The 24,736-nt window shown below is 28.2% G+C and overlaps 2 protein-coding genes across 4 annotated transcripts; one reads left to right on the top strand and one right to left on the bottom strand.

Annotated features, from left to right (window-relative positions):
- The first annotated feature begins 2,692 nt into the window (after nt 1-2,692).
- On the top strand, nt 2,693-9,683 carry LOC114121798 (coronin-2B-like). 2 transcript variants are annotated; one of them, XM_050198267.1, is made up of 14 exons: nt 2,724-2,940; nt 3,743-3,839; nt 3,921-4,118; nt 4,188-4,304; nt 4,393-4,542; nt 4,874-5,038; nt 5,125-5,346; nt 5,441-5,527; nt 5,620-5,742; nt 5,980-6,097; nt 6,169-6,296; nt 6,371-6,481; nt 6,613-6,684; nt 7,298-9,683. In XM_050198267.1, exons 2-14 carry the CDS (start codon nt 3,825-3,827, stop codon nt 7,436-7,438), a joined length of 1,647 nt encoding a protein of 548 aa, XP_050054224.1. In that variant the 5' UTR covers nt 2,724-2,940; nt 3,743-3,824; the 3' UTR covers nt 7,439-9,683. The 2 variants fall into 2 exon arrangements, with proteins under 2 accessions (XP_027840070.2, XP_050054224.1); XM_027984269.2 differs by lacking the exon at nt 3,743-3,839 and having other exon boundaries at nt 2,693-2,940.
- Nucleotides 9,684-10,225: 542 nt separating this feature from the next.
- Nucleotides 10,226-18,778, bottom strand: LOC114121784 (dnaJ homolog dnj-5). 2 transcript variants are annotated; one of them, XM_027984247.2, is made up of 10 exons: nt 18,393-18,778; nt 15,700-16,912; nt 15,503-15,637; nt 15,235-15,438; nt 15,048-15,168; nt 13,127-13,348; nt 12,876-13,029; nt 12,675-12,790; nt 11,659-12,027; nt 10,226-11,585 (listed from the first exon to the last, which is right to left on the bottom strand). In XM_027984247.2, the coding sequence occupies exons 2-10, from the start codon at nt 16,907-16,909 to the stop codon at nt 11,450-11,452; spliced, it is 2,667 nt and encodes an 888-aa protein (XP_027840048.2). In that variant the 5' UTR covers nt 16,910-16,912; nt 18,393-18,778; the 3' UTR covers nt 10,226-11,449. The 2 variants fall into 2 exon arrangements, with proteins under 2 accessions (XP_027840048.2, XP_027840056.2); XM_027984255.2 differs by lacking the exon at nt 18,393-18,778 and adding an exon at nt 18,034-18,052.
- Between the last annotated feature and the right edge of the window lie 5,958 nt (nt 18,779-24,736).

Here is a 24,736-nt window from a genome sequence, read left to right as displayed (position 1 = left end):
GTATAGTGTATAATTATTTTATTAATTTTCTCATAATATATTATAATACAATGATTTAATATAATATAAAGGTACCTAAAATAAAATGTTTTCTTTTTCGTAAAATATCATTCTATTAGTCATTTATAAACTAAAATAGATTGTTAAAATATATTTATATATACAATATTATATATTATCAACTAGGAGGATCTGTGTAAAAATATAAAATGAACATTATAACTGGTACCTAATATAGAGTATAGACATAGGTATATAGTATTATATTATATTGTTTACTTCCGGAGTATAATATAATATCATTATTATAATATGATGATATGAACACTTCCTATATACGGTCCAAAGGAGCGGGTCCCCTGCAATGGTATTCCCCTACTGATGACCACACACGCTAGTAATATAATACCTATATAAATTTATGTTTTAAACATGATACATATTGAACATTATTGTTTGCATGCGTGTAAATTATTCACAATTAACTTTAAAGTCTAACCACAAACCTTAATTATTGGTATAAGTCCTGTTAGTTTTACGAATTCGCGTTTTTATAATACATTATATTATACAATTTATATTACGTCATATTCACTATATTATGCTAATGGCACACTTAAATCATATGCATATTAAGTTATAGCTCAATGTCTCATTACTCACTAGTCACTAACCACTATAATATCTAAAGATTACATTTTTAATTTGCAAGAATCATATCATTAACAAATTCATGTACCTAATTAAAATCCTGAAAATATATCTACCTATAAGTTGTGCTTAAAAATTAGAATAGGAACTGAGGAATAGGTGCACATAATTCTTAGAGAATTTCGTTTAAAATCTACATCTATTAATATAGGTAGATAAAATGATTGTATTATTATTTTAAAAAAATACGCATTTTGTAATTCTGTTTTTATTATTTGATTAACTGTAGACAATTTATTTGTACGAGTGTACGACTATACATTCAATGTATAGTTACATTTATAATCTTTTACCAAGTATTAAGTTCATACAATTAGTGAACAAAGAAATTGTTTGTTTTTTAAACTTTTCAACGGCCAACCCAGTAAAATTAAGATAAATATTGATCCAAATTAATAAATAGTTGCGGATGAACCATACAATTATGAAATAAACAACTGATTCGGATCATTGATATAACTTGAAAATTAGGAAATTATATTATGTTATTGAATTTTATAAGTTCATAAAATCTCACCAAAAAATCTTGATGTATATATCTTTGAAATATATAAAAATGTCTATATTATTTTCTTAGGCAAAAAAAAATTATCGAGAGGAAAACTTGTTTTCTTTTTAATTTGGTTTGATGGAGAAAAGATCAACACAGTTTATTATTAGGTATTTAATGATTTATGATATGATACACATAGGCCATAAGTACTATGTAGGTATTGCATGCATCTTCAATCGAAAGTTGAGAATGATAATATATTTAGGACTATGAATTATGAATTATTTTGATCGATTTTAATTTAAATAAGTAGTTATGATTAGGTAGCATATTATTATGATTAATATATTATGATTATGCCTGTATTAACCTTTTAGAACTGAAATCATTTTATAAGTTATTGAAGTATAAAAATATATATATTTTTTAAATACAGATAACGCTGTCAACATTACATTTGACAATAGTGTGTTATTCATACCAATATTAAAAGTTATAACCACGATTAAAGATAGTATCTTTAATCGTGATTAAAACTAATGGAACTAAATGAGGATGTGACATGAACTACTTGCAGCTGACACGAATGTGCGACGTTATACGCGCCGTCGGAGATGACGCGCGGGCTGGTATGGCAATCTCAACGTTTTTATTTTTTTTCTTCTATAATTTTTCATGTCTTCAAAAATCAGCCGATAGTTCATTCGCGAGAATTTATGATTTTGATTTAAAAAGAATAAAATAATACATTTTAAAAGGGGTCATTACTGCAAATAGTAACCCCAATTCATACGGCACTTGTAAAATCCGTCTATACACAGGTAACACGTAATCTACCCGCCGCAGGTCACATAAATAGAAATGACGATTGACAGCACGAGGCGATTTTGCTATGTAAAGGGTCAAGCTCGACACGCGACGGTCTCGCCCCATTGTCAGCGTCGAAAACCGCAATGAGTGCGTTTGCTTGTACACAGTGGCTGGCGAGGCTATAGTTGTTTCTTTGTTATTTTGATGTCAAATGTTCCCGAATTTCAGTGCGACTTGGAACGATCTGCGTTGGGGTCGCCAACAGGCGACGAGGGAGAAAACTGATCGATATTGCCGAGCTGACGCCGTCGAAAAGATAATCGGACACTGGACGACAGACAGTTGTCGTATCCTCTGTTTGGACGGCGCCACAATAACAATTCTGAGTCATATTATAATGATACGTTATCGGTTACCGCGTAACGTGTCGTAGCGCCGTCGTATGTTTACGTTTACATAATATTATTATTATTATCCGCGGTCACGCGACGCTGCCCCGGCGCAAGGTTGTCGACCCCTTCCCGTGGTGTACCGTAACCGCGGTTAGACGCGACACAACCACCCCCGCGCCCTGTCACCCACGCATGCGCACAGACGCACGCACTTGACGCGGGACGGGGGACAATAACATAACTCTATCGTCGCCGCCGCCGCCACCTGGCGTCGACGATTCCGTCGTCCGAGCCCCCAGTCCACAGCGTCGTCGAGAGGCGTCTGTTGTGCGGTCGTCTGTTTCCGCGTTTTTTTTCGTACGAAATTTCGCGCGCCATTTTTTCCCGAATTATTTTCCTTCTTTATGACGCTCATATAAAATCAATTGCATTATGGGCACTCTGGATAAACACTGTACCGGATATAAAATCGACGACGTGTTCAAGTCTAACGCCCTGGTAGACATCAGGGCATGCAACAAGCCCGTGGTCAAGGTAATGAATCGCGATTCACTAATATGACTCTGAAATACTGGCATTAGGCACTAGACTTGTTTGGTTAGTGATTTGCCGTTTTGCTCGCTGAGTTTTATTACGTTTGCTGTTATTTTATTGTTTTTACGTGACGGACTTAAGCACATAACGAAGACGGCGATAGCCACCAAACCCTTTGTTACCCATGTAGTACCTAATCGTTACTGTAACGTGCACTAGCTACTGCAACTCGTTACAGGTTTCTGGCTTTTGTACGATCAAACAGATAACAATAATATTGATGTCGTAATTGCTTACATGGGCTCAAAATAACGTAAGAAACATTATTCTTAGAGTCTACTGTTTGATATTATTTCGACAAAGTTCATTATAATACACTGTGTCTACATTGTACAATAGAGTAATAGACCACAAAAGGACGGTACGTTATTTAGCTGTATAATATTTATGTAGTTGGTTGTAAAATGCATTTTGTAGCGTGTAATTTATTTAGAGAGAGAAAGGGCAGTGACGATATGTGTTCAATTATGTTCTTGCATTATTCATGAATATTATTTTATGCGTCAAGTACCTGCCTACCATTATTTTTTATCTTACAGTGAATGTTCATATATTATTACATATAATAATTCATTTAAGAGGTCAGAAGAGTGTTTAGATTAGAAGCTTTTCTCTGTTGATTTAAAGGTTTTAGTTTTGTTTTTTATTTTTTTCTTATGAATAGTGTAAACACCTATATAAATAGATAACTTTTTGTTGTAGAATATAGAAGTAATATTATTATTTTATTTTTTTTTTTCAGTTTTATATGCTTAAATTTTTCCTAGTGTTTTGTTTTTGAAATGCATGAATTCCAGATATTATTTTAACAACATACAATCAACATGAAAAATAATACGGTACCTACAATTTAATATTCTTACCTAATTTACAATGTTATAATTTTTTTTTTCAAATTGTTATTATATTATATTTAATAGTCATTGTTCCGTGGAGTACGTAGTTCAAAGTTTCGTCATGTATACGGATCCCCGTCCAGGCGAGAAGAATTGTATGACAATATACCAATCACACGTAATGCTCATGACTCTAATTTTTGTGCTGCCAACCCAAAATTTGTTGCCATTGTGACTGAAGTAGCTGGTGGTGGAGCATTTGTAGTATTACCAATCAATAAGGTATTAACTAGTATAAAATATTAGTCGAAATAATGTTATAATATGAGTAATATTTCTGCTTGCTTTTAGACTGGTCGTTTAGATTTAAATACCAGCAAAGTTACAGGCCATAGAGGTCCAGTTTTAGATGTAAAATGGAACCCATTCAATGATAATATAATTGCTTCTTGTTCTGACGACTGTACTGTAAGTCTTATGTGTCATACAATTTGTGTTTATTTATTCAATTCTTTAATTTTAAAATTAATTTTTTTTTCTTATTAATATTTTATAGATTAAACTATGGTATATCCCAGATAGTGGTCTAAGTTGCAACTTGAATGAATGGCTGATAGAGTTGCGTGGACATCGTCGTAGAGTAGGTTACATTGAATGGCACCCAACTGCAGAAAATGTCATAGCTAGCTCTGGATTTGATTATTTGGTAAGAAAAAATATACGATATTTATTTTAATAAATTAACTTATATTATAATTTAAAATATAATGAGTACAGTTCTACTATAGTATAGTATAATATACTATGTAAAATATCAGGATATAATATTGTATATCAGCATATTATTTATGCTCAAGTAAATTTTATAACGTAAATAAATATAGTTAAATATTGTTTACCAACTATATTTTAGTATTTTGTAATTTTTCACTATATTTTGTGTTTATTTTATTTATATTATTATATATTTAAAAAAAGAAATTGAACATAAAAATGATCCCTGGTTTTAATTTTTACTATTTATATTTATATAATAGGTTATGTTATGGGATGCGGGCACAGGTCAAATTTTAAATACAATTGATTGTCATCCAGATATTGTACATTCATTAGCATTCAACAGAGATGGTACCAGATTAGCTACAACCTGCAAAGATAAAAAAATCAGATCAATTGATCCTAGATCTGGATTAGTGGTTTCAGTAAGTAATTATATTATTTTAATTCTTAAAATAAATTATATAAGTATACTTTTTTATTTTTTATCTGTATCTTTCATATTATATAGGAGGGAATTTGTCATGAAGGATCACGTTCGTGTAAGGTAATTTATTTGGATAATGAGCGGTTATTGACCACAGGCTTTTCAACATATTCAGATAGGCAGATAGCTATTTGGAACCATACTGATTTATCGGAACCTTTGCATCGTGTCAATATTGATTCATCATCAGGAATTTTATTTCCATACTATGACTATGACACAAGAATGGTTTATTTAGCTGGAAAAGTTAGTTAAAACATAGTTATACTTCAGTATAATTGTTATTTATTTTCTTGTCCCAACATATTAATTTATTTATAAAAATATGTGATATTTTTAGGGCGATGGCAATATAAGATACTATGAAATAGTTGACGAATCACCATATATACATTTTTTAAACCAATTTATATCTGGTTGCCCACAAGTTAGTTATTTGTTTCGTTTAAAATAATGTTAACTATAGCATTTTATATTTATTTTAAAATTAAAAGTTATGTATAATTATTTCATTTTTAGAAAGGATTTGGAATGATGCTTAAACGTGGCTGTAATGTGAGTCGTTGTGAAATAATGCGGTTTTATAAATTACACACTACTCGTAATGTTTGTGAACCAATTTCAATGATTGTTCCAAGAAAGGTAAGATAATAATATAAATTTACTAAATATAAATTTTTCTAAAAGACTAAATCATTAGAAGTATCCAATATTATTTTATTTATATTTATGTACGCATTTATTAATTAATATAAATATATAACTGTAGTTATTGTTTGGTTACCTTTTTTTTTTAAGATAAACAATTATGATATTGTATAAAATTAAAAGAATCTAAATAATTATTATTTTACTACTTTTTTTTAACATTTATTTTAGAGTGACCAGTATCAACATGACTTGTATCCTGATACTGCTGCTCCAGTACCAGCATTGAGTGCCCAAGAATGGTTTAATGGAATAAGTAAACCACCCGTCTTAATGTCAATGAAAACAGGTTAGATTAGCTTATTGCTTTGTTGTGTAAAACAAAAAAATTAATTGTTTTGATTTTAAATATATAAATAGGGGTTTCAGTAAAAACACATAAACCTCAAGCATTTGTTTCTAATGAAGCCACTCGTAATGACACCAATTACCGTATGAAATTTGCTTTCCTCTCCAAGGAAACAGTACCTGATTATCGACCATTAGATGTAAATATAATTAATTCAATATTATTAGTTAGCAACTGATTGATCAAACGTAATTATTTATTTTACTTTTAAAGATGTTGCCAGAGATTGAAAAAAACCAAAAGACTCAAGTTAATCAAAACATGAAATTTCAACAAATACAACAGAAATTGAGTAATTCATTAGTTGGCAAATTCACTAATACAGTAAGCTTAAAAATATCAACATTTGTTAATTTAAAAGTTTTTTTCAATATTTCATGAACAAAATTAGTGTGTTTAACCTCTTCAAAATTTTGGTTTATAGTTAATGTTAAATTTTGATTAATTAATTTTAGACTGATGGAGATGAAGAATGCAATATGAAGGAAAACTCAAATTCCAATGATATTATGAAAAATGAATATCAGGTTAGTGTTAATATCAATTATCTATTTTGGTAATAAATACTGTATAATGTGTTCCCGAAAAATTTTTTTGAAGTGTATACATACATAAAAGAAAAAAAGTTGATTATGTTTTTAAATCATTTCCTAAGTTGATAATATTTGCTATTTACCAATGATTGCAAGTACTTATATCAGTCACAAGTGATTGTTTGTTTATATTTTATGAGTTCTAACAACATATATTTAATTATTTTATCATATTTTGAGCTACTTAAAGACATAAAAGTGGATATTAATGATTATATTATGTATCTTATATAGATTTCAATTTTCAAACATGAAATGCATGTTATAATTTCATAGAAAATACATTTTTCATAATACCATCAAGTACATAAACAATATGAAGTAATCAATTTTAATTTTCACATTTTTAACCTAAGCCAAAATTTATATTTTCTGTGATTTATTATACATTTTGTAATTTTTTAATATAATATCTATGTATAATAGCTATGATAATAAACATTTATGGGAGCTTATTTGCGTTTATGCCTTGTTTCGTTTTTATATAAAGCTTAACGTTATAAATAAAATTATTATTTAATATTTTATCATGGGATGTTGGTTACAGATGAAAAAAGCTTTCACTCGTCAATGTGAAGAATTAAACATGCTTAGAAAACAATTGGCCCACAGAGATCGGCGCATTCAAGACCTCGAGGATCTTGTTTCCACACTTCAATCGCAGCTTAAAGTTCAAAGATTACAGTAATCAGTTGATTATTACCAGGTGTAATTCTCTCCATACATATTATTTTTAATACTTTTGAGCTTATGCCTTTTGGCTGAAACTATTGCCCAAAGATTATGAAACCTACTTGAGTAATAATCAATAAAATAAGCTTTGAAGCTTTAAGCTGCAACTATGTTTTAACTAAGAACAAAATTCAGGGTTGATATTAAATGTCAGGAGAAAAAAATTATTTTTTGCACCCTGTTACTTCTGTGATCAAATAATAATTTTGTAATTTTGCAATATTTGCATAACCTATATATATTTTTTTTTATTAGGTTATCATTTATATATTTATGTTAAGCGATTTATGTTTTAACTAGTTATTAAACATAGTTATTTTTTTTATTACAAGTTAGGATGAAAATAAATTGAGGTGTCATATCAATTAAGAAAATAATGTATTTCTTAAAAATATAATGTGCATAAGAAATTGGTAGAGTTAAAGTGAAATCTGGTTGATTATGTTTGAAGTTATTAAACTCAGTTGGTACTATATATTTAATCTTATTATATAGCATTTTAAAAGACTAATTGAATCAATTATAGACAACTAATGATCTATTAGACGTGTCATACATCTCGAGAGAAATCACCCAATGTTTTGAGGTCTCTTAGTAATAATCAAATCATTGTGTCATTTATATCATATATATGTTTTTGTTTTATTATAAAGCCAGAAAAATTAAGAATAGATATAATTTATTTAACATTAACTACTACTTGTTTTGTATCACTAACACATAACAACAAATTTTATTCAGGAGAATCTATATTTTACTCTTGTTATTCCTAGTATTAAAGTGAATTGAATTATCATTAAACTATCAAGGTTTGAATATTATCTAGGACCCAAGGAAGCTTTCTATGTAATTTTAATTATAAAATTAAAAATAAAGTTAAATTCACTAGAGTAAAATGATTTATTATGTTAGAATGTGTAAAATTTGCTGTCATGTTTAAGTATAATGGAGACCAAATATGCGGGTATGGCTTCTTAATCATTTTCATTTTGATTTTTATTATACAGATTTATTTAATATCGCATTGACCAAAAAAATTGATTATCTAATGTGGACTGAACAAATTTAAAACATATGCTCCAATTACAATAATATTACTATTATACAGAAATCTCTCTATGTAGTATAAAACGATATAATGTTATTTTTAAGTTAGTCTCTAAATGCTACAAAACAAATAAGGCTTGTTCTGTAAACACTTTACCTAATGAGATTCAACTGCTTGTGTTTTACAAAGACTACTAATTATTTTTATTATATAGAGATTAATTTAGGATATGTGTTTTTGGCCAACTATTTTTAATATAATATATTACTTACATTTTGTATCAAGTTGTTTGAATTGTAATAAGTCTATAAAGCTATAATATGAACGATCAGATTAGATAAAATCATTGCCAATGGATTTCACAGTATATCATTGTATCAAATTAATCACATTTATAAAAAAAAATTATCTTCTGTTCTGCGATGACGTAAAATCATACTTGATAATTGATACAGTTTTATAGTCTTAATAATTGTGTGTATTTTTTACAAATAAGAAATTTTATCTCATCTGATACGCTATTAAAATGTTGGTTTACATGTCATTATTTATTTTTATGAAATTTATTATAACTGTTACATGAGTTAAGTATAGTAGATTGATTATGTATCTCAGAGTTAAATACAATATTTATATTGTGTGCTTTGTTTTTTTTTTCATGTGGTTTTAGATGTTTATAAATAAACAAATCGATAAAATTCTTATAAAAAATAATTATTGAAATTCTAGTAGTTAACTTAACTGTCCGATATGCTTTTCTTCTGTTGATTTATTACTTTTAAATATTAGTTCTTGTTTAAGGTTCTTTTGATGAAAGTTCTATAGAAGTTTTACTGTACTTCTAAAACTTCATGGAAAATAAAGATTGGGATGTGCATATTATTTTATGATTATATTATTAAGTTTTATTGTTTGACAATTATTGAGCTTTATTTTTTGATAATTTACCTACACAAAAAGAAGCATTCAATTGTGTTCTTTAACGTTGTGTTTACACAGTTCATTTGTTTTTCTGTACCATTTAATTTTATTGATAATCCATTTTACATGCTATGTGCGTTCAACATGACTAATTTTATCCAAGGACATAAATGGATTATATTAATAGGTTTTCATTATTATTTGTTTTTTATTTTTTTATTATGTTAACATATTTTCAATATTGTACTCTCATTCCCATCGATGTAAGAATATGCGCTTTGAAGAAATGAATAAATAGTTTGTATCTATTTTTGATGTTTCGCTACTATAAGCTATAATATTTGTTTTTTTTTTTTTTTTTACATTTATATTAAAATATTAAATGAAACATTAATATATATATTTTACATTTTTGCTTATATATATATATATATATATAAATATAATGTTTGCATTTGTGTAAAACGTAAATGTATGCAAGTATCTTATAGTTTACAAATTATATTCCTTTACTCGCAAACTATTTGTCTAAAGAAGAGACAATAGTCTCAGACGATTTATTCAAGAATCCTTCCTCTTCTTAGTCAACAAACATCCAAGTTATTTTACCTTTCTATATCTGTGTGTAAAAAATATTTGTACGATGTGAACATGACACGATCATTGTTGAGAACTCACTATTAAATTTTAATTTAATTATATTTATGGTTCATCTTCAAAAAAACTTGCCATTCAAAACATTACAAATAAGGAGAAAAAAATACTAAACAAAAGTAAATTAGCAATTAGATATTATTTTATAATTAAATTTCAATAATATTTTTACAGTGGTCCACAATTGCATCACTATTAGTGATATATTATACGCAGTAAAACTTAATTGAAAATAAATACTATGGTTACAGATTAATGTCAATTAATTATTTTATTTAATTCACAACACATTTTTTAATGCATACGAATGCAAATATCTTTATTCTGCCAATAAAAAACAAAACAATAAAACATCAATTTTAGCATTTTTTTTTAGAGCATTTAATTCTGGTCATTAATTGTTATGACATATTAATTTGTGATGAACATTTAAGAATCAAAGAAATCGTGGCGATAAATACTTTTTGAAATAAATAAAAATTGTGATTCAAGAAATCATAAGTATTGTCATTAAATAAAATAAAATTTTAGTGAATAACCATTTTTTAGTTGAGAACCTTTACCGTGGTAATACCAACTGCACAGTGCAGTTATGGGAGTGCATAAAAATAAATAGTATCAATACTTTTGAAAAATTTATTTGAATAATAAAATACATTTTCAAAGTATTCTTTACAATACTGGGCAATGACAAGGATTTGAAACAAATGTTTTAATACTGAATTATTTTTTTGATAGAAATTTTATTTATTGTTATTACGTTAATAAGTTCACAAAATTGACATTACTGTGTTTGAGATATACATAATGTACTGACACAATAAATTGATTGGGTTAAACACTAAAAAATCGTCTAAAACACAATTAAAAGTGGGAAAGGTTTAAAACTTAAAAAGGAGAAATCTCTTTAAATTTTTTTTTTTTTTTTTTAATTTAAGGTTTGAACAGACAATAAATAAAAACACAGAGTGTAAATATTAAGGTTAATTTAAAATTAAGCTGTGTAACAGTTTATGATAAACAGATGTTAATGTTATGTAGTAAATTAATAAAACGCTTATAAGTATTAAAAAAATATATCACTTGATTTGAGGGGCGTATTTGTTCATACATAAACATGATGGTGATGACAATGATAATGATAATGAAAAACAGTGTAAATCGCCAATGTACTTATGAATACAAGTACAAGTGATAAGATGTTTAAAACGCAAATTAAAACAAAATGTTGCAATCTGTTTGAGTTATTAATTATTAGTCTAAATAAGATACTTATTATGAAATTGGATTTTTCGAAAACGAAAAACATATATCTAACAGTGCACATTCGAGGAAGATCATTTTCTATTTTTTTCTTTTGTTTTTGGTGCGTTGCCGAGGAATGTCTGTTGTTGTTCCAAATTCACCATTGGTCGCGGAACCCGGCATTGGATGTTGATAAAACGAACTCAAGAATTCATCTAGGTGAGGTTGATGAAAACTGCGAGCAGAAAAAAAATCAGTATTAGTCATCAATTCTACTGCAGTCCATCGGGTTATCCAGTGATACATACTCAAATAAGGGCGTCGAAGGTGGTGGCGGTGCTTGAGTTCTGGGTTGTTGTGTGGGCGGTGATGGGGAAACCGTCGGCTCGGGAGTTTGTTGTTTGCCACCAAATATTATCCTATACTGCACAGAATGAGTATCTGCTCGCATGTGCTTCAGACTGCCGTGCTGACAAGTGGCCCATTCAGTAATATCATATACTCCACCGTCCATACATCCAAAGTACTTCCAGCGCAAACCAAACATACTGCTTTCTGACCAAATGTCACCGTCACGAGCGGAATGATGCACATTGCACAATGCACAGAAGCGTGCAGCGTACATTGGCCGACATAACACCAGCTTCCTTTTGTGCCGTTTTCCACAGCTAGTACACCTGAGACAACGTAATTAATCCATTAACATAAGTACACAGTAAATAACTAATAATTTGATAAAATAATGACTAAGGGTTAAGAACCTCTGACATAGCTATTGTTTGAACTGTTTAGAAAAAACATGTAAATATATAAAAATTTAGACCTTAATAATAAATAACAAAAAAGCACTCGATTGTCCACGATTAAAAAAGCAAAAAAAAGGGACTAAAAATTATCATGAACTAGTTATAAAACTAAATGAAAAATTAATTAAAATTAAATATGTATTTTCTTAGATTTGAACTAGGTAAACTGACTATTGTTCGACAGAAGCTATATACTTGTAGGCTGCCTGTAGGTCGACAATCAATATATTTAATACATTTAATAATCAAATTGATAATGAAACAATAATAATCCAACATAACCATTTAGTCTGTATTCCAGGGTTTTACCTTTCTTATTAATTTTTTTTTTTTTTTTTTATTGCTATAACATAAAATACAAAAATAAGAAGCATATGCTTTAAAATCCGAGCCCTAGTAATGAGGAAAATTAGTAAAATGTACTTTCACACTATGATAAAATTTAAATCTGATAAATCTTATTTTGCTAGAACCATAGAGTACCTAAAATTTATTTTTAATATAATTATTGTAAATACCTAATTGTATTTGCAACTTGTGCCATTTTTTCATGAAGATTTTTCAACAATTTGTTGAGTTCATCATAGTTTTCTTTAATGTGCTCAATACCACTATCATAGAGTTTACGTTTCTCCTATAAATATATATATAAAAAAAAATTAATAAGAGCACAAAACAAAAAATATTTATTTAGCTGTCATAAAATAAAAACAACTCACTGGATCACCTATCATGTTGAAAGCATGAATTAAAATTTTAAAAGCTTCTTCAGCGCCTGACTGATTGTTTTTGTCTGGGTGAACAAGAACAGCTTGTCTCTTGTAATACTTCTTGATATCATCTTCTGATGAATCAACAGTCACACCCAAAATACTAAAAATACACATTATATTAAAATTAGATTATTTTTTATTATAAAAGTTGAATTATCACAAATATACATAAATAGTATTTTTAAAATTGAAATTACCTATACGGATCTTTTCCTTTGCAAGCGAGTAGCCTTTTAAGTGCTTCTTCACCAGTAGTAGGCAGTGGAATATTTGTTTGCAGAGTGTTACCCGAATTCTGATCTTTCCATTTAACTCGAGCCCAATGTGATGCACCTGTAAACGGCGAGCTCAATCCAATCCAAAAATGCTTCCAACAATTCTTAGTAAATTCAGCAAGTTGAGTAATACCTGATGCTGATCTATATAATAAATAAAAATATTCAATAAAGTTTTTCAGATATTAGATAATTATACTTTTAGGTTTAAGTCACTTATAAACTGTCTACTAAACTCAGAAAGCAAACAATTAGTTTGTTTAGCAAATAAAAAATTTAGATTCCATAATAATTTGTATAGTTGAGCTGATTACCAAACATCAAAAATAAGAATTAAGCAACATTAATTATTTGATATTTTGTATTGAAAATTTAAAATAAAATTTTTAAATCGAAACCAGTAAATTTTATTTTGCTTTAAATAAACAGTTTTATAGTTGTAGATTAAAGTTTAAAAAAAATGTAGTCCTACCCATTTAGTTTTATTTTTTGAAGATATTTAAATTTACAATTATATTTTTGAAAATAATTACTTATAACGTATTTAAACACAAAAGTCTCTACTAAATATTAAATATATATATATATATACATACTAAAACAAGTCTATAAAAAATAATGATCATTCAATATAAAATACTATTTTGTTTCATATTTTTCATTTTTATTTAATCTATATACAACAGGGTAACTATAGGTCGTGATTTTTAAAATAAGCATGTCTCAATAAATTTTTTTGGTAAGGCTAACTATCCCGAAAATTAACTTTAATAGTTAATATTGTAAATGGCCTTTTACTAAACATTTTTAGTAGAAAAATATTGTTTTTAATTAAGGGGATTGGTGACGGCGATTGCCTGTCTTTGTCTAACACACGCGCAACATAAGAATTCAGACGTGTTTTTTGTCCAACGTACCGATTGATACAGTAAAGCGATAAGAATTTTGAAAACAGATTTGAATTCGTCGTCAAGTCTACTTGAGAACGGCCAGTCCACATTTTTTAAATTAAAATATAACTTTTTAAATAATTGAAATATGACAATTTTTATTACTCGTTTGTAATATAATAATTTTAAGATTTTGGCAGATAATATCAAAAATGTGGACTGGCCGTTCTCAAGTAGACTTGACGACGAATTCAAATCTGTTTTCAAAATTCTTATCGCTTTACTGTATCAATCGGTACGTTGGACAAAAAACACGTCTGAATTCTTATGTTGCGCGTGTGTTAGACAAAGACAGGAAATCACCGTCACCAATCCCCTTAATAACAAAATATTCAAGTTCATTACTTGATTGACTGATGACATTTTTATTAAATTATTTTCCTACTTTGGTGACACAAGTGTTAATCGTCTTTCACTCATTACAATCTTTGTTATTATTTATTACTGGATTTTATTTAATTGCTCAATTCAATTTGTAACATAGAGTAAGTTTTTTCCTTATAAACATGTCATGGAATGCTGATTGCTGACCATTTTTTTAATCCAGTTCCAATAAAGAAAAAATAGACTGACAGTAGATTGTGGAGTGGTAATATATTTATCATGAAAATTGCTCAATTTTAGTAAAATAAAACATGATAATAAATACTATTTATGAAAGAACAAATTATTTGAAATCACTATTTTTTATTTTATTTAATGACTTAGCTTAATATTTTGTTTAAATGTTTTTCTTATTATATTAAATTAATACTAACTGCTCAAAACAAATATAGTTCTGTTATCTATTTTTTTTACTATACTGTACAAGATACTTGGGTTCTGTATCTTTCATAGAAGACTGTACAAAATGACTTTGAACCTTATTTTAATGTTCAAAAGTAGTTACTCACAAATGTAAAAGTAAATGTAAGCTCATGGTGATAACATCCCATAATAGATGAACAAACCAGAAGACCATTAATGGAGCATATTGAACAAACTGAGCTTTTAAAAAGTTTAAATGTTTTGTTACTGAAAATATCGACATGGTTAATTTAAAAAATATAGCTAAATATTATTGTATCTAATTTTACATACTCATTGTGTTAATGGCAGAGCTACGTGGTCGCTTTTTGGTTACACGTTGATATCTTGCTTTGAATGGTAGTGCTGTGAATGTGGCAGTACTACGAGAACCCTGATTTTTGCTAGTTGCTGCAGTCTGTTGTGGTTGGGATACATTAGAAGACATTTTGGTCGAAGGTTTTTCAACTTCATCAAATTTTGTTGTTGTATTAACATCTATAGGGAAATGTTTTAAATATAATTTTATAATTGAAAACAATTTTAAACAATATTAACATACTATTTGATTCATTATGCTTCTTTGAGTCATTATTTAACTTTTCTTTTTTAGCAACACCATTTATACAATTTGATTGAACAGTTTTTTTGGACTTGAGTTTTTCAACATCATCTTTCATAGGCTTTACAGTATGACCTATAAAAAAGAACAATTTTAACAAAATGTGATATGAGTAATACCAAATATTTTTATTTTACCTAAGCTTTTTGACAATGGAACAGTCGCCTTAGGTTTAACTTTTGTTTTATCTTTCTTATTATTTTCTTTAGACTTTGGCACCATAATATTACTATAAGCGTTTTCATCAGCTTCAAAATATTCTGATCCGTTCAAGTCTTCTGATGATGTCCACACTTTTTCATTGCCATTGATTATTACTTCAGACTTTTTATCCTCTTTATATTCTACTGTAGGAGTGTTGCGCTCTTCACTACTCGCAGATGAATTTTGTCTTCTTAACCCAGATTCCCCTTGACTCACCTTAGCAGAATTCTTTTTCTTTTTAACAGTTGTTTTTACTTTAGATGGAATTTTAACATCTGAAGACGTTTCAACTTGTGTACTAGCTACAGCTTTTTTTACTGGCCCTACAGCAGGAGATTTAGCTAAAACATCAGAATAGCTCGGTCGCATTGGGCGCACTTCTGCTACCATTCTAACCTTCCTAACTGGTGTAGTAATATTTTTGTGGTTAGACATTGTATTATGGTTAATAACATTAATATCTCGGTCAGGAATCATTTCTCTTGATGTTTGAAAAGCTTGATCTCCAAAACGGCTAAATACACTATTATTATTGCTACCACCACCACCACTACCGCTTTGAGTTTGGCTCCAACTCTGAACGAGGTTTTCAATAAGAGCATCATTACACGGTCCATCAAAAAGACCATATGTAGGGGCCTGGTATGACATAGGATGAGAAGTATATTGTGGCTGTTGATAGTATGTATAGTTCATTTGTTGCTGCTGCTGAGAAGTTTGTTGGTGTTGTTGTTGTTGTTGCTGCTGTTGTTGTTGTTGATGTTGTTGCTGCTGCTGCTGTTGATGATGCTGATGCTGATGATGATGAGGATGATGCTGCTGTGGATATACTGGATGATCATAGTTAACATATCCTGGTATTGAATTCTGAGGTTGCATATATGGAGTGAACTGATTAGTATTTAATAAATATGGGTTGTTGTTTGTTAAATTCATTGGTTCTTGATTATAAATATTATGTTGTGGCTGAGGAGGATTTGCATAGTTATTCACTTGCTGCCACATCATATCAGTCGATTGTCTCGGATTACCCAACACCATATAACGACCTTCATAACTTTGAAGATCTGATGTTATATTATTTATGATATCGTCAATGGAACGTTTTTTCACTGAAGATTGATGATGGCCCTGATTTTCCATATTCTTCATTCATGAAAAAATAAAAAAGTAATGATAAGTACCTATAACTTATAATAAAATTAGTAATATATCATAACCACTGATAAGTTATTACAACTATAATTATTCAAAGTAGATTAATATACCTATATCTAAATAAAAATAAAATCAATAAGTCAGTACCTATGGTACTTAATGATAATAAAACATGTATACCCGTGTATATCTATTAGGTAAACATGAAATATGATTGACAGGTCTATCTAAAAAAAAATATAAGTAACTGACGTCAAGCTTTTTACATGTATACCTATTACTTTGTTAATTATGTTAAAATATAATAATTGAAGATGGGAAATTTAAAATCAACAAATGAATAGATTAGGTACTATGGTTAAAGAATTTGTATAAGAGTTTGAGCCAAGTCAAAAATAGTACCTACAGATGTCATTGCATTAATATCATTAACATCTTTTTCATTGCAGATATAAAAATGAAAATGTAAAATATTATTTTATTTTTTTAAAAATCTAACTAGAAATAAAAATAAACAAATAGTAAAATTTAAGCAAATAATTAATAGGAATAGAAATAATTATTAGGTCATTTGTTTAGAAAAAATAATTATTATTTACTGAATAATAAAAAAAACATTTATAGTTCAAAGTTTGCATTTAATTTAATAATGTTACCAATAGATATCTATCGTGTCCTATACTCCTATCTATTTCACAATACTACTCAAGGATGTTTTTGTACTAGAAAACAACTAAAGTAGGTATAAGAAAAATGATATGATAACTAATACTATATTTCAACAATTGAGTATACCTATACATACTAGTCAGACAAATATTTTTTTAGTTTTGTTTTAAAAGTTATTTTCTAAACAAATGACAAAAACAAACTATAAACATTTTTCAATTTAAAGCTAAATCCATTCTATGAAGAACCATTATAATACAATGATATATAGAATTTTAAAATATATATATCCACTGATATAATTGGTTAAAATCAGCATATGGTAAATACAGAGGTAAATGTAAAGGATAGAGAAAAATTATAATAAATTCAAATGATTACCACTGACTTAACACATTTCAAGTAAAACATAAGCTTGGTGTATATTTAAAAGTAGATACCTATCTACAAAAATTCTAGTTGAATTCAAGTCATACTGTCCAACTGAGCATTAAGATACTGCTGTGAGTATGTATACAGACCGGTATTACACAACAGACACAATAGAAAGCAGACCTCTCGCGTAGCAAATTCGGCGGCAAGGGGCAAAAGTCGAAAATCGAAATTCAAAACAATCAAACCGAGAACGGGACACGAAAACAATGTGCGTCGGACTGATCGCCGTCGATCTAGGTAGGATTTTTTCATAACATTATTCTTTACACATTTCCGTTACTGATAAGAGTCGGAAAAAGATCGGACGTGACGGTCCATCAAGCGGGCCAGGTACCTATATATATAAGTACTAAGCGTTACTCACTAGGATTGTTTTTCGGCTACGGCGGTGTGTATCACGTTGCAGCTGGCCGGTCGTCGTACGTCGCGTATTTACATTATCGGCGAAGACGAAACGCTGACAAGACGGGAGAGCGTATATACTACCTATGCGTCGTGTCGTTACAGAAATCGACGGGAAACGGAAGGTACGCAAGAGTAGACCAGCCGGCGCATCGTCGGGGCCGAGTGAAAATTTGGTGGTAAAAAAATAATTCGAGTATGAAAAAAAAAAAAAAAAAGAGTTAAAAAATTTTACAGACCCACACACACACGAGCGCGCGCGTACACACACGCAATTAGTGTGGTAAAATCAAAACAATGGTGTCGGCCATGTTTGCGATTTCGCACGGGTCATGTGCACGGCGAGTCATCGATGAGATCCCCCCACCACCGCCGAGCGATAATGAAGAACGCGATCGGAGAGCCAGGCCAGCAGCTGCTGCTGCGGCGCGCGCGGCGGCCGGTCGGTGCGCGATTACCGTACCGGGCGCGAAGCGTACCATAATTATCGTACCCTCTCGTCGCGTTCGTCCGACGACGACGGTTTTTTACAATACGATATTATAATATTATAATAATACTCACGTCGATAATATTAATGTTATTAAAATTAATAAACGAAGCGACGTATTCCACGACGGGATGCTCGGCAATTAGCTTGACAACGTCGGTCTTGACGACCGTCGCGATAATGACATTATCGTTTTTTACCAAAATATAACACTACGTTGTAACGACGTGTTGTCATACAAATCTGCCGTGACATCATACGTATCGTGTTTGTGTTTTTTTAACTCAGATCACACAATAGGTACCTAATAATAATCTAATATTATGATCCGAGATTTCTAACGTGAAACTGACGTGTTTACGACTTTTAACGTCCACGCAACCGCGGTCCAACGATATACATATACTTGTTATAGTCGTTACGTCTTGTTTACTACGTTGAAGTTGAAATCGTAACGTTGGCCGCCGGTCGGTCGACTTTTTACTATTATTTCTCGTCGTGGTTCCTTACCGTTGTAGCTGGTAACCTGTTCTTTCGCTTTTAGAGGTTATGGTTTTGTGCGCGTAAGACGAGACCGAGTGTTGCATGCAGCAGCAGCTGAGCACGTATGTTCTGTTACCTAATCTGGTCGATCTAAGGAGAAACATGACCAGTTTAAAAGCCCATCTTCTGATAATATTAATCGTTTGTTCGGAAAATATTAGTTATCGATGTTAAGCGAGAGTAAAATATATTCTCTGAATTTTCCACGACTGGACACAGGCGAACGTTTTGACATGGACAGTTATAAAATGATAAGTTAGAAAATAGAAAACAACTCTAGCAGACCCCTATACAGTAAGTAACTAATCTTATGACGTCTTATGAGCTATTAATAACTTTATAGTGTATGAGAGTTACAACTGACAAAATAAAAAGCATGTGTAACGTGTTTATCCGAATGAATTGATTTTTTTGGTATTTTCGGTTTGGTAAATTTTCTCTTTACTCCGTTCGTTTCTAAATACGTTTCCATAGTTTTTTTTTTTTGCTTAGTAAACCTACTAAATAATTTAATCACATTATAATAATATAATATAATATAATACTACTGCACTTAGTCGACAGAATGAAATTTGAGCCATTTTTAAGTTTTGTTTAAAACCGGTATGATTTTGTGACGGTTAGCAGTATTATATTGTTATGTTTTAGACTAGGTATGTTGATGAAAGATCATGTTCGAGTGGATTATTATTATTTTATTTTAATAGCACAATTATGTCTGTAAGTAGGAAAGCCGAGACTGGCGAGACTTGAAACTTCCTGTGTTTAGTTATTGCTGGTTTGCGCTTTACATTATTATGTAGATTGTACAATAATTTCGTATAATTTCGTTCAATTTATTTCTTGTCGTATTTTTCACGATTCATTGTTTAAAATTTGTCGTTACTATACTTCTATCAAGGTAAATAGTTTATTTTATTTTGTATCCATATTATAATTACATGCCATGCGTCAGGATATGGTGTTAATAGTGTTAACGGAGATTTGCGTTTGATTTCCACGGGTTTCCTATTTTATTTTTTTTAATTCGGATCAGTCAACTGAATTGTTGTGACTTACATAAATAAATGATATTAAAAATTGATATAATTATACTACTTAGTAGTTAGTACTTTGGAATTTGGAATCAATAAGTACCTGCAGTATTTTATTTTCGACGCGAAATGAACAACTACTTTACTACTGTAATAACATGGGTAGATAATACCTATTATGCTTTTTCGCACATTTACTTCGCTTTCGAACAATCTTGTAAACCATAATATTATGTAAATTTGCATTCGTAAAGCGATTTATGAGAATATTAAATTATAAAAAACCAAATGAAAAAATAACATTATGAGTATGCTAAGTTTCTAGTTCTTATAAATATAATTTATGAATGTATATCAAATTAGAAAATAACCATTAATAATTATAATATTTTAGTTTTGGTATTGCTAGATCAAATTAGTATAAACTGATATTACTAAAACGATAAACATAATTTAATAAAAAGATGATTAAATGTAGGCACTATATAGTTATGACTTGAAAGTTGAAATACATAATTACATAAATATAATATTATAGCATAATATAATATAATTTAATTTATACTTTAAAAATATAAAAGAGTCAAATACGTAACATTTTATATAAAAAAAAAATTAATGATATACATTTCATTATAATATTAATAAGGCAAGGAATCAAATTATTTGCAAGCTTATTTGTTATGATTTGTGTTTATAAAGTATAAAGTATTACATTAGTAGTTTATACGTCTAGGATACTTAGAAATATTCAAATATTACTTTTAAAATCAAAAATTATAAATATGGTATAAGTAGTGATGAATACCTACTTCGGTACCTACTATAAGTACCTACTATATTAAGATACTAAGAAAGTCACAGCAATAGAATTATATTATACGAAAATTATTGGTATCTATATATAATATCAAACAAATATCGATAGGATTTCAGATTTTACAATTATTGCTATTATAAATTGATAAATATCAAATACGTAGGTATAGATTTATAAATTTTATTATAGATTCTGATCTAACTGTTTGTAACATTTGTTTCAAATATTAGTATATTGCACATGGCCACGTAGGTAAGACAAATATGTAAAGAGTTCGTAATCATAAGTTATTATAATATTAGAAAGTTCTAATTTTGTATCGCAGAGTTAATACCTAAACATGAGAATGAACATAATATTATAATTATACTGAGAAAAATCTCACTACACATAGTCAAGAAGTATTTGTTTTACAAAATAATTACTTTAAATTAACAGTAATTAATTTAGTGTTGGCATTTACATATTACAATATTATAATATAACAATCTATGTTTGTATTAAGAATATAGGCCATTGAAAAGTATTAATAAAATGTTATTTTACTAGAAACCGTTTTAAATTGCTACTTTAGTAGGTACGACATTAATTTCAAATTTAAGTAAACTAAGTTATTTTTCAAGGACTCAATATTAGAAAGGGGTTAATTTTTTATAAATTATTAGATTATTTTTTTGATATTAGTTACTAGTTTTGAAGAAATCATTACAAACTTTAAACTTATATAATTGATAAGCCATTAGTCAAATATTAGAATATTAAAAATATCGAATATAGTTTGAAACGATTATACGGAAAATATACGAGTATATGGGTATGAGTAATAAACCCAAAAGTTAAACAATAGGTTATTAGGTATTAAACGTTATTTTAGTAAGTGTATGCTATTGTGCAATGAACTGTGTTTGAGACAATGTCTAAACTTGATCGGTATTCGAAAAAAAATCCCGGAAACAAAACCCCCGGATAAAAAATCCCCAAAGTTTGCTTTGTCGAATTTGCAAAGTTTACTTATATATCTCGTATAGATAATATCATTACTTATGATTATGAAATTAATTAATGAATTTAAAACATTATAGTATTTAATTACTATACTATTATTACTAAATGACATTTACCCGTTTATAAATAAATAAATATTTATATACCAATATTATATATTCATATAATATAATAATATGTACTTATTAATCAATATTAAAAATAATAATTATTTATATATTTATATTTATATTCTATAATTCAAATAAAAATCAAAAATAAAGCTTTAGCATTCGATATGTATTCGATATTATTATATATTATGATAATATTATAATAGTTATTATTCAAATTTTATACTTTTTTATTATTATTAATTATTATTTTAGACATCTCATTGTTCATTATTGTCATAATTATTTTTAATTTTTCCGTAATCTAGCTGTGTGATCAAGATAATATTATAATAGTTATTATTCAAATTTCATATATTTTTATTATTATTATTATTTATTATTTTGGACAGCTGTATCTAATAGTTAGGTATGTATAGCTTTGGGGATTTTTTTCCTAGATTCTCTTGATCAATATAGCCATCATCCATTATAATTGCAATGCGTATTTATTTGTCAATAAAAACAAATAATATATTAAATATTTACTGTGACTTTTAAATAAATTACGTATTGCCCGTGCTTATATAATTGGAAATGATAAAGTGTACTTATATGTTGATTGGACTGTTATTCTGATGAACCTAAAAAGATTAAAAGATTCATTCACGTAAGACGTTTTTAGTGTTTGTGTAGTATGCTAGTATGCAATAACATGAATAGGTTTCTCGTACCTATGTATTAGAATGTAAAATTTTTTTTTTTATACATTAGATAGAAGAAATATTAATAATATTGACAATTTTTAAGTATAAAATACGAGAAACGGAGATAATATTATGAGTGAAACCAGTAGTGGAAGTCATGATAATATTATTAAGACATACAGATTAAAAGCGCATTAATGTAATTAGGTACATATTTGTATAAACAATTATGAAATAAATAATCAGATTTCTTTTAATGTAAAATTAAAAGGTAACAATAAATAAATAATAGCATAATTTTTTTGAGTGAAATCGTTTTTATCTAAGTGAAACTATAAATATGTATTAAAATGTACATATTTAATCAATAACACTTCTTGAATGGCTTGTGATTTCCACTTCCAATGTATGTAGCAGGTATATGTAAGCAATTTTTTTATGACTATGTATTTTATAATATTGATCCATTATTCAATAAAAATAATATCTATAATATATACCTACGTATAATATTATACAACCAATAAATGAATAAACCAAATAACTTGTGTACAGCTAAATAATATTACAAAAATATTATAACAGTTAGTTTTATAATATTATGATGTTATTTACTTATCATACATTTAGAGATATATTTCGTTAATCTACACTTATACCTACTAACATATAGATACTATATTTAACTGAAACCCCCCTATATACCATATTCGAATTAATACTCAATAGAACACTATTTGTTTTTGAGTTATGCCACTACACTTTTATTCTTACGAAGCATAAGAATTCTGTCCTTTCTAGGTCAATCAGATCGTATACATTAAACACATAGTATAAAAATACATACCTATCTAGATACTTACTTATATCGTGACTTTCTTTTTGAACCTTTAACCTTTTAAGTGCGTTTAAGATTATTAAAGCAGTGGTATGTTTACGATATATTTTACATGCCTATAAAAATATGTTTGATGTTAAAGTACGAAATTATCCGCACATTAATTATGTATTGTATAATATTTACTTCATATGTTCTTGTTATCATATATCTTTAGTCTATGTTAACGCGTTATAGGATAAATCGTATAGACAATAATATTACATGAACATGATCATGGTTCATAGCAGGTATGGTACTAATATTATAAAGTTTTATATTTACACTGCGTCTGCCGTCGGTGTGTGTATATGAGTTTGCTATATTGTAATATATTAGTTTCAAATTTATTTGCATGCATTTACGAATTATGGTGTAATAAAATAATAAAACGTAATAAATATTTAATCATATGTATGATATCTTTACACGAATTGAATTACTCGATAACGTAAAAAGCTGCCTAATCGATATTATAAAAAATGAATGAATATAGTGCAATTTTCAATTACAATATTTTTAAATATCTTAGGTCTATATTGTAATTATTATTATTCATCAAAAACTAAATAAACGTAAACTATTGGTTTAAAATATGTATTCGTTTACCTATTGAATATAATTTACAATAATAAAATCACATTTGTATCTATGATAGACAAAAGTCGAGAATATTACGAGAATAATCAAAAAAAAAAATACCAATTTAATAGACTAATAATAAATTGGTAAAATATA

This window comes from Aphis gossypii, chromosome 1, assembly GCF_020184175.1.
Source record: "Aphis gossypii isolate Hap1 chromosome 1, ASM2018417v2, whole genome shotgun sequence".
NCBI classification, from domain to species: domain Eukaryota; kingdom Metazoa; phylum Arthropoda; class Insecta; order Hemiptera; family Aphididae; genus Aphis; species Aphis gossypii.
Note: the sequence above shows the minus strand (reverse complement) of the source record. Positions and strands in the feature narration are given on the sequence as shown.

Coding starts and splice junctions, on each gene's coding strand:
- LOC114121798 (XM_027984269.2), top strand. CDS start 2,839: ATGGGCACTCTGGATAAACACTGTACCGGATATAAAATCGACGACGTG. Junction 5,528..5,619: donor TTATATCTGGTTGCCCACAA/GTTAGTTATTTG, acceptor TTTCATTTTTAG/AAAGGATTTGGAATGATGCT. Junction 6,685..7,297: donor TTATGAAAAATGAATATCAG/GTTAGTGTTAAT, acceptor TGTTGGTTACAG/ATGAAAAAAGCTTTCACTCG.
- LOC114121784 (XM_027984247.2), bottom strand. CDS start 16,909: ATGGAAAATCAGGGCCATCATCAATCTTCAGTGAAAAAACGTTCCATT. Junction 13,349..15,047: donor TTACATTTACTTTTACATTT/GTGAGTAACTAC, acceptor TTTATTATATAG/ATCAGCATCAGGTATTACTC. Junction 12,028..12,674: donor CAAGTTGCAAATACAATTAG/GTATTTACAATA, acceptor ACGTTGTCTCAG/GTGTACTAGCTGTGGAAAAC.